Source organism: Calliphora vicina, chromosome 1, assembly GCF_958450345.1.
Source record: "Calliphora vicina chromosome 1, idCalVici1.1, whole genome shotgun sequence".
NCBI classification, from domain to species: domain Eukaryota; kingdom Metazoa; phylum Arthropoda; class Insecta; order Diptera; family Calliphoridae; genus Calliphora; species Calliphora vicina.
The window spans coordinates 52,516,102-52,535,487 of NC_088780.1; the positions used below are offsets into that span (position 1 = coordinate 52,516,102).

General features: G+C 30.8%; 1 protein-coding gene across 1 annotated transcript in view; it reads right to left on the reverse strand.

Annotated features, from left to right (window-relative positions):
* Positions 1–5,253: 5,253 nt before the first annotated feature.
* The window catches only part of LOC135964203 (zinc finger protein rotund-like), an 81,247-nt gene continuing 67,114 nt past the window's right edge, over positions 5,254–19,386 (reverse strand). The window contains exon 3 of the mRNA XM_065516356.1: positions 5,254–5,441. Within this exon, the coding sequence (XP_065372428.1) occupies positions 5,254–5,441 (188 nt within the window). The remainder of the gene's footprint in view (positions 5,442–19,386) is intronic.

The following is a 19,386-nucleotide window of genomic DNA, read 5'->3' on the forward strand; positions in this document are numbered from 1 at the left end:
CCGAATTAAAATCTAGATGTACAAAATTATTATGGATATGAGATTAAAAAGTTCTGTATGTATTTTTTTTTTGAGTTACAGTAGGGTCTAGATTATGGTTTCTAATCTTAATAATTCCTTTAAGAGCTTAAAATTTCAATTTGTATAAAGACTAGAAATGTAAATTCAATTATTTAAGTCGTAATTCTCCAGTGTCAATTGATTTTCTGTTGCTAGTATTTATCGTATTTTAGCGTGATGAAAAATATCCCTGGAGAAATGATTCAAATTGAATCCTCGCTGGAACTATCTTCAGATCACTCGCCCACTATTGTTACTTTATTGAGCCTCCGAGAAATTGTATCCCCGACTGGTAATTTAGCGATGACAGACAACCACAAGAATTAATATAAAAACTACCTCAGTACACATTGCTCGGAAAACATATCGCTATGAACACCAGAAAACAGCGATCACTCTCTTATCAGTTTCGATAAAAATCTCAAACTGGCTGCTCAACATGCAACACAAACCCCCGACAAATCAGATATAATAGAATTTATTCTGCTGATTTCGAACGGCTCTTAAATGAAAAAAAAGAAGAGTTGGAAGAGAGTGTCAATTATACAGATCCCCCAACTCAAATTGAATGTATTTTGGTACTTTTTTGTCACCCTATGTATCTTTTAAACCAATAAATATAGAAACAAATTTTAAATCGTATTCTTTACCTATCAAAAAATAAAAAAATAGGAATTTGGTACTTTTTGGAAATTAGAACCCTTAAGGGATAAAAATTGTGTTTATTTTTGGTACTTTTTCATAAAATATGTTTTTCTATAATTTGACATAGACATACGAATATTTCATTATGAGCTCCCACCACGATACAGAAATTTATTTGAGTAAAATTTTACCACCGCAATGGGGATAAAAAATGTACCAAAAAGGGGATAAAATCGGGAAAATACATTTTATTTGAAATTAATAAGCCAATTTTGATAATTTTTTTACATTGGTTCCTGGATTTATACAAAAATTAACTAACAGGGTGTTATTTGGAACTCGAGTGCCAAGGTGTATATTGGGCCAAGTCCGGGTAAACAGTTTGGTACTTTTTTTTAAAACATTTTTTCTTGGGCACATTAACACAGATTTTAATAGTTTGAGACATGTCTGTAGCATAAACAATTTTGGCAAAATGGAATATTTTTAAATTTCAAACTTGAGGGGTGTTCAAGGAGGAAAAGGGAAATTGGTACTTTTCTCCTCATGGTACTTTTTTAACATTTTAAATTATTTCACTTATCGACATTAAAGTTAGCTGATATGTATCTGAGTGAAGTTAGTGTTAGGAATAGGGGATAATATTTAGGTACCAAAACTTTTTTGAAATTTCTATAACAATGGACTTAGAAACATGAAATTAAACATATATGGTCCTAAGTGAGTGAGAATTCTAGGGTGAGACTTTTTGGTACTTTTTCTTTATTGGAATGGTACTATTTGTAATTTCTTCACCAATGAACCTAGAAACATGAAATAAAGCTTATATATAAACCGAGTGAGTGGGAAACCACAAGTGTGGGTTTTTTGGTACTTTTTCTATATTCTAATGGTACTTTTTTGAATTTTCTATAACAATGGACTTAGAAACTCGAATTAAACATATATGGTCCTAAGTGAGTGAGAAGTCTAGGGGGAGACTTTTTGGTACTTTTTCTTTATTCAAATGGTACTTTTTGTAATTTCTTCACCAATGAATATAGAAACATGAAATAAAGGTTATATGGACCCGAGTGGGTGGGCAACTACAAGTGGGTGCCTTTTGGTACTTTTTCTATATTCTAATGGTACTTTTTGAATTTTCTATAATATAATGGACCTAGAAATATGAAATTAAGCGTATATGGTAATAAGTGATTGAAAATTCAAGCGGATACCTCATGGTACTTTTTGTTTATTCTAATGGTACTTTTTTTTAATTTTCTATAGCAATGGACTTAAAAACATGAAATTAAGCATATATGGTCCTAAGTGAGTTAGAATTCCAGGGGGAGACTTTTTGGTACTTTTTCTTTATTCGAATGGTACTTTTTGTAATTTCTTCACCAATGAACCTAAAGCCATGAAATTAAGCATATATGGATCCGAGTGAGTGGGATACCACAAGTGGGGATTTTTGGTACTTTTTATATATTCTAATAGTACTTTTTTGAATTTCCTATAATAATGGACCTAGAGTTTCCAAAAAATCGAAGAATTTCAAAACCGCGGTTTCGGTTTTAAAAAATTAAAAACCGATCGGTTTCGGTTTTGTGATAATTTATTAAATATTAAGTATTATAGAAACAAAATTAGTTGATAATATAGGAAATGATATACAAATCTAAAATTCAAACTTGACGGGTTATGGTTTAGTGAATGCGAATTTAAATGTGATTTTAATGGTACTATTTCCTTATTGCAATAGTACTTTTTGAATATTTTATAATAATAAACCTAAAAATTTAAAATTAGGAACACATTTTGCATTTTCTATAATAATGGACCCAGAAATATGAAATTAGACATTTACAATTAGATTCAGAAAGTGAGACTTGATAGTACTATTTCTTTCTTCCAATTGGGGTGGCGAAGCGCACCGGGTCAGCTAGTATTGTATAAAAAGAATTTGGAATTGGATAAATATCTAGAAAGCCTGGACGCAACCCCGCAATCAGATTACTCATTATTTCGAGCCACAAAAATTCTTAAAAGACTTGTCATATGTAAGCCCCACTTGAGAAATTCAAGTGGTGGTTGGGCAAGAAACGATACTCAATCATTTGAATTAGTATTTACACAGACGACATCAAATGAACAAATTGAGTTGCTACCTGTTGTACCCCATTTTGGAGCAGTCGAGATTCGAGAGATCGAAAAGGCTATAGTTTATTTAAACTCCAAGAAAGCGTATTGACAAAATCAGTAAGAAGATGCTTATGGTGGTCTCATGATACCTAAGCCGGGAAAACATCACACACAAGTAGAATCACAAAGACCACTCCGCCTATAGTCTAATATATCAAAGCTAATTAAGAAGATACTCATGAACAACTTGTACTCGATGTTAATTGAAAACAATTGTATTTCGAATTACTTACAAAACCACATATTTGAATTAGAAAAATGGTAAAAACAATGGAAAATTAAAGTCAACGAGCAAAAATAAACACATATAACATTTACATTGCATAGAGAATCATGACCCCATATTCATATCAATAACCAAACAATAACTCAACAATCGGAAATACATCTAGATCGTCGCTTTACATGGAAAAGTCATATAGATGCAAAGTTGACTCAACTGAAATTGTAATCAATTCAAATTAATTGGCTTATTTGCAGAAACTCTACTCTTAATTTAGATTGTAAACTTCTACTTTATAAAATGATTATAAAACCCATATGGTGTTATGGAATACAGCTATGGGGCACGGCACACATTGGTTGAAGTTCATAGAACGAGCGGCTAAAAATAGAAGAAGTTATCGAAGGACAATGAAACTTGGCACATAGACATTTTTTGTTTGAATCAAGAAAAAATGGAAAAATCAAAATGATCCACCCTCATTTACGCCCACCTCCCATACAAAGTGAAAATTAAATGTTGACCTACGGCATTGATTTTTGGCACATAGCTTTTTTAAACACTCAGAATCATTTTTGTAAAATTTTAAAAATATCTGCCCACTTCCCATACAACTCGTATTGAAAACGTGGCATAACTCCCTTGATTTTTAATGCATGAACTAAATTTTCACAGCAAAAAAATTTTATAATTCTACAATGGGCTCCTGAAAATATATACAGTGGTGGCCACCAATTTAAGACAAATACTTGAATTTTTTTCATCAACTGAATTTTTAGTGCGATAGAGCCAAAATAAAAGGACCTCTAAGGGTATGAAATTTATTATTAATGTTTCTAGTTTCTGAAAAATGTTTGGAAAAATCGGTAAAACATGTATGGACAAAGATATGTGGAAATACGTTGACCCACCTCAGCGAACATCCGCTGTTAATAACATGATATGACCGAAACTAATGGAACTAAAAATACGAAATTTGGTCCGAATTTTTTATAATAATAAAATTATAATGATATAAATGTGAGAAAATATGTTTATTTAAAAAAAAAAAAATTTCGTAGAAAAATTTTATGTGTTCATGGTGAATATGTATGAATTAACACAGTCGAATAAAACACACTTGTGTGTTAAAACAGTCGTCATATATTGCTTACATATTTGTGGAAATATTTGAAAAAATAATTGACAATTACATGGAATTTAGCAAACAATTTTTGTCTTAAATTCCTGGCCACCACTGTATATAAGTAATTTAAGCATAGTCTTTTAATAACACTGTACTAGTTGAAAAAACTGTCAAGCGGGGCACCCAACTGCTTAAACTAATTCGGGTACGCTGAATTCAGTGATGTTAACCGTTTTTTTAGGTGCTAACCGTTCCGTTTTTTAGGTTAGCTCGTATTTTCGAGATATACCGTTATTTCGAAAATGGAGAGGTTGCGCAACATATATTCGCGTAACTCAAAAACGGTTTATTTTATTGAACAAACTGAAAAAACCGAAATTCCGCAACAAAATTACATTTAAGCAAATCTTGACATGTTTTTAATCTTCGCAGTTACTTTACAAATATAAATTTTTTTTAGAAAATTTTCGAAATTTTTGGTTTTTAAAACGGCATTAAAAATTGGAAAATGCGTATACGCTCCTAATTTTTAAATTGGAAAATGCGTATACGCTCTTAATTTTTAAATTCAAATGCATATAACTTTGGAGTCAGTTACGATTTGTAAACAATTATTTTTTTGTTTGACATATACATTTGCAGTTTCCAATAAAGGAAAAAAGGAGCAAATCGGGAAATATTTGGACCCGCTGTTATCAAAAAACTGAAGTATGGTGGGTAAAAATGTTGGTAATTTAATTTTCAAATGCGAATATCTCCTAAGCTGTAAGAGATAGGTGATATCCACTATATACTATATGTGTAAAGTTTTTGAAATCGGAACACAAACGAAGAATTAGGATCGTTTTAAAAATTGATCATACCCGAGTCCTACTTTGGGGACCCCTGGCCGCACCTCTGGTGGACTCATGCGGTCTAAATTCAAACCTTAAACTCGACAACACTTCTTCTTTGCGCGTGTCAACCCGAATTAGTTTAAGCCGCTTGGTGCCCCTTTTGACAGAAAAAAGTGTCAATTTCGTGCATAGTTTAATTTTTTAACATCATTATCGTACACCAATTTTTTGATTTGCAGCTTTGAGCGAAATCTATCTATAAATGAAGAAGACAATAAAAGATTATGCATTACGTCTTCATTAGTGGCTACACGTCCAATTCTTCGCGAATGATGTAATCTCGATGATTCCTCGGACAGCATACCTGATACAAATAATCAATTAATATGTAAAAAGTAAAAATTAAATAATTGAATAAGAGCCTTTAGATAGAGACACGCCTATTGTCAGAATAGCTTCTGCTATAATTTTGCTACAATGCACCAGAATCTTATGCATGCATGTAGTACCAGCCATATGGCAACAACAACATGCATGAACTTAGACTTCAAGCTGTAATTTGACATCTTTCGTTAAACAGCGCTCCACAGCGCTAAAAAGATACAGTCCACTGAAGTTGATGAACACTGAAATTTTGATGTTGTTTATATTTTGTTCTACAAAATTTTTTATATTTTTTAAATGAAATTTGACGTGAGCATAGCCAAGGAGAAATCAAGTTTAAGTTATTAAAATGGGCCCTAAAAATGCTCCAGGGGTGACGCTATGGGGGCTCAAATTAGGGTACCTTCGACATGTAAAATGGTTCAACATGTATCATTTTTTTGTTTCCCATCCGATTTTGGAAAGCGCTCGATGATGTCTTGAAAAAACATCCCTATAATTTCCGAGTTATAGGGATTTCAAAATTATTCCACGTTATTAAAAAATAGGGTGTACTTTTGTACCGAATGGACTCGAATATTTTTTGTTAGTTAGTCAACTAAATTAGCAATAATATTCAAAAGATTTCAGAGCAATATCAATTATGGATCCAAAAATAAAAGATTTTCAATTAAAAAAATAGTTGATTTTTACTGTTTTTTTGGTGAAAAGTTTACGCAAGATCTAGTCGAGCGCTTTCCAAAAATATAAAAATCTTCGAAATCTGATTTGATTCTGCCCCACTGTGCAGTATGACGATGAACCTTGAAATATTTTTAAGCAATTAACAAGAAACAATAAAATAATTTGAAATTGGAGAAGAAGCTACTTTCAATATCAGGCGAATTTATACAAGGTGGAGTCAGTCAAACAGCTGATAATTTTTTTTTCGCTTTTTGGTTCTAACAACTGTCAAAGCTTGTTTTTATATTTAAATATCTACATATTCTAAGCTTATTAACAAAATATTTATTGTTTACATAAATAAGTAAAGCCTTCACTATTCAATTATCTACACTATATTAAGTTTAAATACTTATTTGTTTAATTTTTCATTTTGGTTTTTTGACATTTGTTAAGACCAATCGTTGTTTTTATAGAACTGACACCACCTTGTATGAATTCGCCTTGTTCAATATGATTTCTTGAAAAAACGTTCATAAATTCCTTTGGCATTAGTTCATAGATATGATTGTTGCAAATACCACAACAAATTAATATTACCCTGTAGTTCATTGTGGGGAAGAGTAGAAAAATTGTTTGGAGTTGTTGGCTAAAAAAAAGAGTATTAGGAAATATATTTCGTATTTTTTTCATAATTTGCTTTTTTTCCTTTTCTCCAGCAATGGACATTCGTTCGCGTTTATATTGATGCGTTGGGTGGGCAACTCAGCCGCAGTCATTAAGAAATAAAGTAAAAAAAAATCCGAAAAAATGTAGTTGAAATAAAAAATTGAGTATGCGTTTGAAAAAGCCTTCTACAAACACACACACTCACTCACACATAAACTCACACACGTATAAAGAGAAATGTAAACAGACATGCACAACACAACTCCAACAGGAAGCATTGTAGTGACGTGGTAGTGGTAGCAGGATGGGTTAGGTGTTGTTAGTAAAAGCATTTGGAGTTAGTGGCAATGTGCATGAGTATGCAGCAATATTAGTTGTGTAGTATTCCTACCACATACATACATATGTACATAGATACTGGTATTAGTAGTAGCAGTTGTACTAACATTTAACATCATCTTCATAATAACGACGAAGACCAGAATGATAATGATGATACTAAGATGATGATGATGAGGATTTTTTTAAAATGATAATGATGTTTTGCAATTCGTCTGTTTTCTTCTTTCTTTTGCTTTTCTACAATTTTTATTTTCAAATCCTCAAACTTGCTATGAACATTTTTTTTCGTATCCTTTGCCATCGCTACCAATTTTTCGTTGATGTTACTGTTCCCTTATTCTCCGGCTTTCGCTTGAATTTTGTGTCTTCTATTTTTCCTTTTTTTCACATCGACATAGAACAACGTTTGCAAAACGTTTCAAATGTTTTTTCGTTCAAATCTTTTTTAGCTTTTACTCACAAACTGCATTTTTTTATATGTATTTGTTTGGTTGCTTGCTTACTTGTTACGAAAAATTTGTTTTTCTCGATTTTTTTTTTGGATTATTTTGTTTTGTTGCTGTTGTACTCTTACTTTGTCAATTTTGTTAACCTTTTTCTCATTTGGTTTTTTTTTTTTAAAAAAAAAAAACATTTTCATCGCATTTTTTTCCCTCTGTCTGGTTATATTGATTTTTTAAGCTGCTATATTTTTTGTGTCCGTTTTTGTACAGATTTTTTTCGCTTTTTTCCCAAAATTTCAAATGTAAAATATATATTAAATTGTAACCATCAAATGCTAGATTTGCAATAGTATTTGTTTTAACTGTTTTTTAAGTTGCTTCCTTCTATTTTTTATTTTTTTTTTTATATTTTTAGCTGTGGTTTGAGGTTGAGCTGTATGAGTTTGTGTTCATGTTTTGTTTTTTTTTATTTTATTGCTGGTCATTAAAATGTTAGAAAATTTCGTTAACAAATTTATTTAATTGTATAATTTTTTGTACATTTGAAAAAAGTTTGTATTGGTTTTTGGTCTGTGGTGGTTTTACGGGGATGCTGCTTAAAGATTTTCACAAAAATCACATTTTAAAATCGAATTAAAATACATTTGTCATCCTTAAAGTATGCTAAGGATTTTGCTAATTGAGGAATGATTCAGGAAATTAGTAAAGCAATTGTTTGTGCCGAACAAATATTAACTTTTATATAAATTTAATACATTAGTTAGCGAAAATTGCATCAAACTTTATTTAGCTGAAAAATTTCCAATCGAACTTTGAAGAATTAAGCCCGTTGCACTTAGTTGTTACATCTTGGATAATCAAATTGTTTATTGATTGATCAGATCTTTTTCGAGAATTATAGATGTATGTGTGGCATGCAATGGGTTATCAGCTATTTCTAAATGTCTGATGTGATCTTGATATGAAATTTTATCTAATTGTAGCAGAAGTTTTAAAAGTTGTGCTCACATAAGGGTGTGACAAAATTGACGCAAAATTTCAGTTAAATATAAAAGACAGTTTGTTTCATTTGTTTATTAATTCGTAAAGTACACTGAGAAAATGACCTCCACGATTTTGAATACATGGTGCAACATTTTGTTGAAGGGGCGTTGAATTTCAAAGCCCTGATGGTTGTAGGTTTTTTGGCATAGACCTTTGACTTAAAATAACTGCATTAAAATAAATCCAATGGTGTTAAATCACACTATCTAGTAGGCCAATTCCGATCACGGAATCGATAGAGTACAGGAACAGAAAATATCTCATGTAAATTAAATTGCTGATATCGAACACCAGTAACAGTCTCTACTAGACCAGCCTCATATTTTTCCAATGATACCTCCAGATCAAAATTCGAACCAAACAGTGACTGATGAATTGACTAAAGGTACGGTCACACGCAGCTAATATTTGACGTTTATCGTCAAATATTTCATTGCCTGAATCTGACCACAAATAAAATTTAGAGCAAACAACAAAACAGATGATTTTAGTCAAACAAAATTATTTGTCGGCAAACAAAATATTTTCTAAATGTGAACAAAGTGTGACCACTAGCTACATAAATACCTAAAAAATATATAATTTGATCTTGCAAATATTTTTAAGGTTAAAGCACTTATTTCGAATTGTAAAGTAATCATTTTATTAGAGATTTATTGAATTTTGTTATCATATATTGAATTTAATTTTTCACTTTTTGTTTGACCAAACTGCTGCGAAAAAGAATCAGTAAATATATTTGCCGTGTGGTCACACTATATCAAACACTTTCATAAAATAATTGTTTGATCAAATAGAAAAAAACAGAAAATTATTTGCTCAGCATGGCGGAAAAATAAGAGGAGATTATTTAAATATTTTTCGTACTAATTTAAAGACACAAATTCACTATTTTTTTTAAACATAAATACATATTCAATATTTCTTGAATATTTGTTATTTAAATTATTTTCACTAAATAATTGCATCAATAAATGAAGTCTTCTTCTTCACATAAAAGTCATTCAGCCTAGGATGACATACTGGGAGAAAAACTAATTGAAGACATGAAGTCTATGTTTCGATTTTTGCAATTTTATGCGATTTATATTTTTATACGTTTAACATAGTCTGATGCATAGAGAATTATACATAGAGACGAGACACTACGATTTGTCAAACAAAATTACAACAAAAAATACGTTTGATACAATAACAAAATACATTGACATGTATTTTGTTGTTGCGAGAGATAGGTTTTTGACAAAAGACTTAGGTTTTTGACAATTACGTCTCGTCTCTATGTTACCATATGGTCTGATGTTTGATTATTTTTTATTTATACATGGAGTTTGTCTATTTTCATAATTTAAAATTGCTTATATGTACATATGGAATATTAACTGAAATTTTATACAGATTGAATTTAAAATCAAAGAAGATTTATAAACGTAACTGTCATTTATAATTTACTCGATTATTCGAACGAATAACGAGTGAAACTTTTATTGGAATAATTTAATAAGCATATATTTAAAACCAGAACATTTTTAATAATTCGATTGTTAAAGCTCGATACAGCAACGTTTTCAAATAAATTTTAATTGTAAAAACAATTCAAATTTGTGTCCAAATTTAACAAATAAATAAAACTATTAGAAATGTTCAAAAATAAAAAGCTTTATCTTGTTTCGTTTTGGCTTTTTTTGTTTCAAATATTCAAATGTTGCTCTAAAATGTTTAAATCATTGTTTAAAACTCCCTGGTTATACCTGATAAATTTTTATCATGATAAACTTCAAAATGGTTGTCTAGATAAAAAATTATCAGGTATAGTCTCCATTTATTAGTATTATTGCTTCGTTATGATAAAATGGTTATTGCTTTTGCTTAGACAACTTTGTCTTGACAACAAATGTCATTTATTGTTATGATGAATATTTGTCAATTATAGACAGGGTGTAAACATTTTTTCAAGTCTACGAACAGATTACTGAAAGTATTTTTAACGGTCGATTACGGATGCCATCCGAACTTTAGTTGCGTTGCCAGAGGGCAACCACAAATTTCTGGTTGCCAATTTGGCAACAGAAATGATAGCTGCCAGTTGCCATCTATAATATCATTTAGGCAACTGACAATGCAACAGAAGTTCGGTTGCCATTCATAATCGACCCATTAAATCCAGCTTTCAGTAAATTTTTAAGGCTCTCGAAAAAAATAAACTATAAATTATATCAATATTTTTCATTATTAAAAGGAAAATCATTCGAACTCTATTGTAGCTACTTTAACCTTTCATAGGTATTTATTTAGGTTAGTTTTCATAATGTTCTGATTTTTATATGTTAATCAAAAGTCGATTGGAAATTAGTGTATAAAGAAGTTTTTAAGAAAATTTTCAATGTAACCAACCTGCAATAAAAATATAAACTGAAAGAGATTTTTCTTTTTGAATTTTAAACTGAGAATTAATTTGTTCCACCATTAAAAATGTCATTCATTCGAATAAAAAATATATTTTTTCCTCGATTATTCGAATAATTTTTATTCGAATGACAACCATATTATGGAAACATATAAGCATAGTCAGTCGGAGCTAAAACCGAAGAATAGGGCGGAGGAGGGAGCATTTCGTTGCCTAATTCATGGATTGTGAGCAAATGCGACAGCCATTTTGCGGAAAGCTTTTTCATACCCAAGTGACCATTCAATATTGTAACCACTGAGCCATGTTATATGCCTATGGCTTTAGCAATCTCTCGCACTTTGAATATCTGATCGGCCAATACTATATCGTGATTTTTTTAAATTGTTTCAAGTGGGCGTATAGAAGGTTCGAAATCTTCGGTGCTTGTATGGCCACGACAAAATTCAGTAAACCACTTTTTTACCATTAAAATTGATGGTGCAGAGTTCTCATAGTATTTTTCAAGCATAGTCCGTACTTGAGTAATGGTTTTTTACCCAAAACATAATAAGCTTAAGCAGACGAAATTCACTTTTTTTCCAATTTCTCCTGCTAATCTGCTATCATTGGCTGTCAAACACAAACTAAATGACGCAGCTTGTTAAAATTTTGATTGAAGTCAACTGACAGATGCCTGTTGGCAGGAGCAGTAATGTCCTTTCAGTTAAAAGTAATGCCCATTCAGTCAATATAATATCGTCCCCTTATTAAAACAATAGTGTATAATTTATTTGCCATTTCGAAATAATTGAGTTTAAAATTTTTGTGTTAGTAAACATCTAGAACAAAAGTAATATTTCAATTGATCTTTTGACCCTCTTTGTGGAAGTAGAATTTCACCAAATTCTGACCACATATCAGTTATGTAGATTCTTATTATACAATAAAAAAATAATGGTTTATACACTATTGTTTTATGGAGGGGACGATATGATTAAAAAAATTGCAGATTTTTTTTAGCAGGTTTACGCCAAGAACGTGAAATTTAACTAAAAGTTTTAAAAACTGTTGATGTATTTAAAATCTGCAGAAGTTAAGCTCTTAATAATGTACTATTTGTTATATTAATACTTAAAGATGTTTGCAAAAGTATGAAATTGAAAAAGGGATTTTACAAAATTTAAGATTCTGGAAAATGAGGGCTAAAATTGGTTGTGCTCTTTAAAATTTCAAATTAAATGAAGAGGAAGATAATAAATAAAAATTAATAAATAAAAAATATTCATTAATCTCGCCAATTTATTCCATCATACAAAATAAATTCAAATATAAAATTCATCTAAAAATATAAAATTAAAATAAAATAATAAAAAAAAAATTTGAGTTATCTTTAAGCCAAAGTACCATATAAATATTTATTCACTAAAAAATCGGTATTTAAATGAATTTTTATCTTTTTTCTAATATGTATATATTGTTACGAAATTGTACTTGAATTCAAATATAACGATTTTAAGGGCTGATTTAAAAGTAGCATAATGCTTTCAAATAACAGTGCTGTAATGGCAGAATGTAACATATCTGTGCGCATTATTAAATAAAAGCTTTCAGTTGATTTGATCGTAAGTTGGCAACGCTGTATTCGAATATTCAGTTAAAGAACATTGTAGAAAGTACACCACAGATGGCGTATGTATTAGTAAGATCTAGAATATTCGAATTTTGACAGTTAAAGAGCAATCTAGAATGCAGATGGCAGTGTTATAAATAGTGGCAGATGTTGCAGTCGTGAGGGAGTTTTGCTCAGAGACGCTTTTCGAATAAACATCAACTGAGTGCCTTAAAGTGTGTTGTGTTTTTAAAGTAAATTCGTGTACATTATAAATTGTGTCTGAGAATTTATAAACGTGTATAAAAAAAAACATTGAGTGACCATTTAATTCTGTTGTTGTACATTTTAAAATAAATAAAGAGTTGTTACAATTTTCAAACTACTAAACGGCTTGTATTTGCAATCAAAAGTATCCAGTTTATTTAAAGGAAATAAACCAGCGTTTTGAAAAGGTTAAAACGTAACAATATTTATAAAATTTTCGATTTTAGAAAATATAGATCAAAAATGGTTCGTCTCTCAGCTATTTCTAATTAACTCTTTCAGCCACGCTTTTTTGTGTATAAGTTTAAAATCAAAAAACAATTGCAATTTTATTTTAATCAAGGTTAGTTTATTATAATAAGTAAGAAAAAATAAATAAAAACATAAAAAAACCACCCCATTCCAAGGTTTTTTGTGGAGTGGGGTGGTTGGTTTACTAACCACCGTGTCGGTTGGCATTAAAAATAATTATGATTAAAATTTTCGTTTCGTATAAATTTTTTTGAAAGCGAATATTTTTGACTAAATTTTCAAATTAATAATATATGCATCTAACCAGAGCAAACTGAAGACAAAATTTTGGAAAAAAAAAAACATAAACGATGATTTAAAAAAATTATAATTGTTTAGCAAAATGCCAATAAATAGATGTCACTATGTTTTAAGACTATATATGTTTTAAAGACTATAAAAAGGTGGTTAGTAAAGTGACCACTAAAGAGTTAACCAAATAATCGGATATAATAATTTATAAAAACATTAAAAAAACTATTCACTAATATTCTTTCCAAAACTAAGTTAAATCGATTAATTTTTAAATTTTCTCTCTGAAGAAGATATCAATACAACTAACATTTCTAAGTAATTTTTTTTCATAAAAAATTGAATATAAAGCCAGGGAAAGACCAAGCTTTCTAAAAGCAGAAAATAAAAAAACATGCTGAATTTAATTTTTCATAATTTTTTGTGTAATGGTATTAAAAGCCATATTTATAGAGAACAACTAATAGATCGGAAACTAAACAACAAAATTTGAAAAAAAACATTACAAGTGTTGTTTATGTTTTCACATATTTTTTTACTAATACATTCTCACCACATAGGTTTTTGACAACTGAGTTAGGTCTTTGACAGGAGAGTTTCCTATCTATGTTTATTTAGCAATGGCCATATTTTTAATATAATTTTTTTAGTAAATATTACTCGATTTAGATGTCATCTAGTGACATTAAAATGTTTTGAGACATACAAATTTTTAAGTAGTAAATTTTTTTAATCTTTGTTTTTAATCTTTGCAGTCATTTTAGTTGACAGTTTTTTCAACTAGCACAGTGTTATTTTTGTTCAAGCCATCTTTATACCCTAAACCACCATAACGGGGAGAGTAAAATGCGTTTGTGCAGATCTGTGTAATGCTCAAAAATATAAGTCTAAAAATATATTTGGTGATGATCGGTACATAATTAGTCATAGCTCTCATATAAGGCCCGCTTCCGAAAATACCTTTAACAAGCATACATCTCTTAAAAATGTTGGTATTCGCATAAAATTCAACAGATATCAGTTTCATATAGATATAGCTACATAATTAGTCATAGCTCCCATTAAAGGCCAACTTCCGAAAATCATTCACGAAAATAAATGATTGAAATTATAAAAATGTTTTATTTCATTTACTCAGTGTAGGGTATTATAGCCGGGGTTGATCGACCATACTTTCTTATTTGTTTTAAAAAAAGATATTCACTAAATATTACTAGATTTTGAAGCCATCTAGTGACATTAAAATGTATTTCCAAAAATATGAAACATACATTTCTAAACAGGAAATTGTCCATGCTTTCAGAAAAGTATAAAATTTCTTATTTTTATTTCCTTCAAATTTTTGTCTATGAAACGAATTTGAAATAACCAAACAAATTGCCTTTCAAAACAAGATAAATTAACCCAAAAATCGTGAGTTCATGTCAAGTATACAACAAAGCACGTAATTAAATGGAATTCTTGAACTGATGTAGCTGTATTTAAAAACATATACCTCTCTTTAATTTATTTTTGAATGCATATTATCATTATAAAACCAATTCGCGTCTAAGTACAAGTATGTACATATAATTTTGTTTGAAATTTTCCAATTTTTCTCTAATTAATTAAAACAGAAATACAATTTCATCCCTTTACACTGTTTTATTGTATTTAACCCAATCCATTTTTCTTTGTTAATTCTATTTAACATACCCTAACCCCAACCCCCTTTTACCCTCATTTAAAAATTATAACAAAAAAAAGGTTCTTAAAACCGCCAGCAGCAAACCTGTAACAATGAAAATACAAGAAATTTACAAGAAACAAAACTTCATTATTTTTCTCAGAAAAATAAGGGAAAATAAGGAAAAACTGAATGAAATTAATTAACTGTACTTTACAAAGAAATGAAAAGACAAAATGTAATGAAATAAATTGGACAGAGCCGACCACCCACTGTATGTACATGGAGTACACAGGAATAGAGCTAAATAAGACGACGGCTCAGCAATAAAACAAAAAAAAACAAGACATAAGAATCCATAAAATATTTTTAAACAAGAATTTTTAACAAACTCATACATCTGTACATACAAACTAACAAATACTAACATAATTCATCTTACCATAGCATCTTTTAATACAAAAAAACAACTGAAATCAATACACATACAAACCATACACTATAAATAAAGTAAATGTCCTTGGCAACCATCAATCCTTTTTCGTTTTTAGGTGTTTGTGTGTGTATAGGATGTACGTGTAAATGCAATGCTGTCCAACAGCAAAATTCAATAAAAGACACTTCTACGTGCTTATACACTGACACATCCACACACAAACGACGACAACAACTAGATATTGTGGTGGGAAAAGGAAATTTCGATCCTTTTTTCTTCTTGTCTTTGGTTCTCTGTTTTTGATTTTATTATTGTTGTAAAAGACAACGACCTACAGAAAAATTCCTTAAGAACACTTGTTTACAATTCGAAATCAAGTGAAAAAAAACACACAAAACATTTTATTAAGATTGGGGGGGGGGGTGTGTTTCCTCTTCCTTTTTCGTGCACTTTACACAATACGACGGTGACTGAGAGAGTATCTGAGAGTAAGAGTGTTAATATGAACATTTACTTGCTTTGATGTTTTTATATGGTTGACAAAGAAATACAATTTAGTACCAAATATAGTACTTTTCTTGATATATTTTGACTTCTTTAAATATGTTTATGTACAGCAGCATAGAAGGCAATGAGTATACAAGTGATACAATAACAAAATATGTGCATTGAAATACCTTTTCATGATGTATTTAGGTTTTCGGCTCTCAGTTACCTCTCTGCACCATTTCCAATTGTTTATCTATTGGAAAATTGAGAAATACAACTAGAAAATTTAAATGGAATTTTTTTAAATTCAATTGGAAATGGTGTAGTTGTCGTCCATGCATCGTTTTGTTTTGGCCTTTTAAGAAGAATACCTAACCTATGTTTCAGTTGGTTAAACTCGCTTTCACTATTAAATTTGTGAATCAGTTTTTGTTTCCAGCCGTGCTATGCTTAGTCTGTACAGGTTCTTTAAAGGTCTGCTTCCTTTGAAATATTTACCACAGAGCTGCCTTAGATCTTTGGAATATGTTTGTTAATGGGGGAAGCTTCTAATAGAGAATTCGAGATAAATTCTTCAGCTCTCATAGGATAACTACAGCTTATTGGATATGACTAGCTAACTGACGGAGGCCTTGTGGCACATTGTGGTACCCTTAGAAATACTATTCCTTTATGCTGAAAATTTCATACATAAAAGTGAGAATAGGTTCCCTCCCTAATTTCTTTGACTATGTGATTCCAGTGATCCCCGTGGGAACCATCCGGTATTTCTAATAAATCTGATCATATTTACTAGTGACACATCTCTGAGACAGTCCAGTTCATGGAAAAGAGCTCTACCAAGATGTAGTAGTCTGTGCTCTTGTAAGGCTGGGCATTCACATAGAAGGTGTTGTACCGATTCCTCCTCCTCTTCATCTAAACAACTTCTACAATAGCTATAACGTGGGTAACCCATACGTTCCGACATATGTCCAATCATACAGTGCCCAGTAATTATACCCGCCTATAGAAGCCTAATCGAATTCCTACTAAGAGACAAAAGAGTCCTAGTTCTATCCTCTGCCAGATTGGGCCAGAGCATTCTGGATATTCTACAAGTGATGATATTTGACAACCTGAGTTCCGTCTCGTTCAAAGCCCATTCTTCTATCAATTTCGATACTGTCACCAAGGGAGAGTGAATATCCCTTTGTGCAAGAGATACGTCCAGGGACGACCCGTTGGTTGCGCACTCATCAGATACTTCATTTCCCCGGATGCCATCATGTCCTGGAACCCATATCAACTCGACTTGATGTTGTTGTGTCAGTTGTACCAGTGAATTGATACAATTGAGAAGACATTTCGACCTAATCACGTTGGAGTTAAGAGCCTTGATTGATGCAAGGTTGTCCAAGTAGATATGTATGGTCGAATTTTCGAGATTCAGTTCCCGGATTCTTCTCGCGGCTGTATCGATGGCATAAATCTCTGCCTGGAAAACCGTGCAGGTATCGGGTAATCGAAGAGACATCAAAAGGTCCAGTTCATCTGAGAAGATTCCCAAGCCCGTGCCTCTTTCTGTCTTTGAAAGAGGCACGGGCTCGTCCCAAAAATATATATTTCGCTATCTCTCCATGAAAAATTCCAAATATTGAAAAATTTGACCTTTGACCCTCAAGATTTAAGGCTTAGCGTTTTCCGATTTTAGTAAAACATTCAGACTATTACTTAAAAATCATAACATTTAGGAAATTCGGCTCATTCTCCAAATGGCCAAAAAATGAGTTTTTCTCGAAAATCGCAAAATTTAAATCGCATTACGGAAAAACTATAGGAGGTATTGACATACCTTGTTTTACATTTTTATTCCCTATTATGTTATCAATAAATCCCCATGTGATGATCAACAAATTCTGTAGTTATGTAGTTGTGTAAAAATTTGAAATTGGAGTTTTGAAACTGCCTCACAGTGGTATGAGAATAAAAAAGAGGGAAATAAATCTGTAACTTTTTTAATTTTTTTAAAATCAAATTCATGTAACTTTGGACTCAGTCATGATTTTTAAACAATTCTTTCTCTATTTGAAATATTTGCAACCGCGGTCGTCAAAACACTGGAGTAGGGTGGGTAAAAATGTTGAAAATTTAATTTTTAAATGCGAATATCTCCTAAGCTCCTAAAATCGGAACACAGACGAAGAAATAGGTTCATTTTAAAAATTGAACATACCCGAGGTGTCCTACTTTGGGAACTCCTGGTCCCTCTCCTGGTGGGCTCATGAGGTCCAAATTAAAAACTTAAACTCGACTACACTTCCTCTATGCGCATGTGAAATTTCATTCAAATCGGAGTAAGGATTAAGAAGTTACAGATTTATTTCCCTCTTTTTCTATTCTCATACCACTGTGTTCCGTCAAAAAAATATTTTGTTTTGGTTATACCTGCGAATATGTTAACTGTATCCTATGAAGATAAAAACCCATATCATAATATTAATAGGCAAGTCGATTTCTTTAGACCCCTTTTACGCTCACATTATACATTCAATTTGGGCAAGAAATATACCAATTTAAAGGGATTTATTCACAGAAGTGCAGAATATATATTTTATTTAAATCGGTTCAGTTTTTTAGGAGTTATATGCGTTTAAAGATGTTACTAACACATATGCAAAAACGTGTACATGTGAACCTTAAGCTAAAAAGTAAACAAAGCAATGCGTGTTTGTCCAATATGTTGTTGTAAATAAATAAGAGAAACAATTAAACAGTATTGATTTCGCTCTGTTTTAAGTGAGAGTTGTTATAGAAAACAAAGAAGAAGACTTTAGTAATTTAAAGTCGCTTGAAAGAAATATTTTGAAGGTTTTTTTTATTTTCTCAATATGTAAATAGTAAGTAAATAGTTATTTTATAATATCTGCAGAACTATAATTGTGACGGTCTTTAAACTTAATACGAATCAATTTCTTATCACTGCATGAAGTTTAAGCAAAAATGGGACGGATCGGAACAGGTGGCGAGTCACCTCCCATACAAAGTAAATAGTTATTTTTAAATATTTTGTGAGCTATAATTCCGAGATTATTCAAACTTTGTATAAATGGCTCTTTTATCATTTTGCATAGATTCGCTGAAAATTTTCGGGATTGGAATAGTGGGCGTGGCACACCCTATACAAAGTAAATATTTAATTTTGAATATCTGGAAAATTATTACAATTATAAAAGTGTTAAAACTTTTTACGAATTAATTTCTTATTACTAGGCGAAGTTAGATTAGAGGGTGTAGCTCCTCCCATACAAAGTAAATATTTATTTCGAAAGTCTGGGGAACCAAAATGGAGGGTCGGTAAAGGAGGTGAGTCACCTCCCATACAA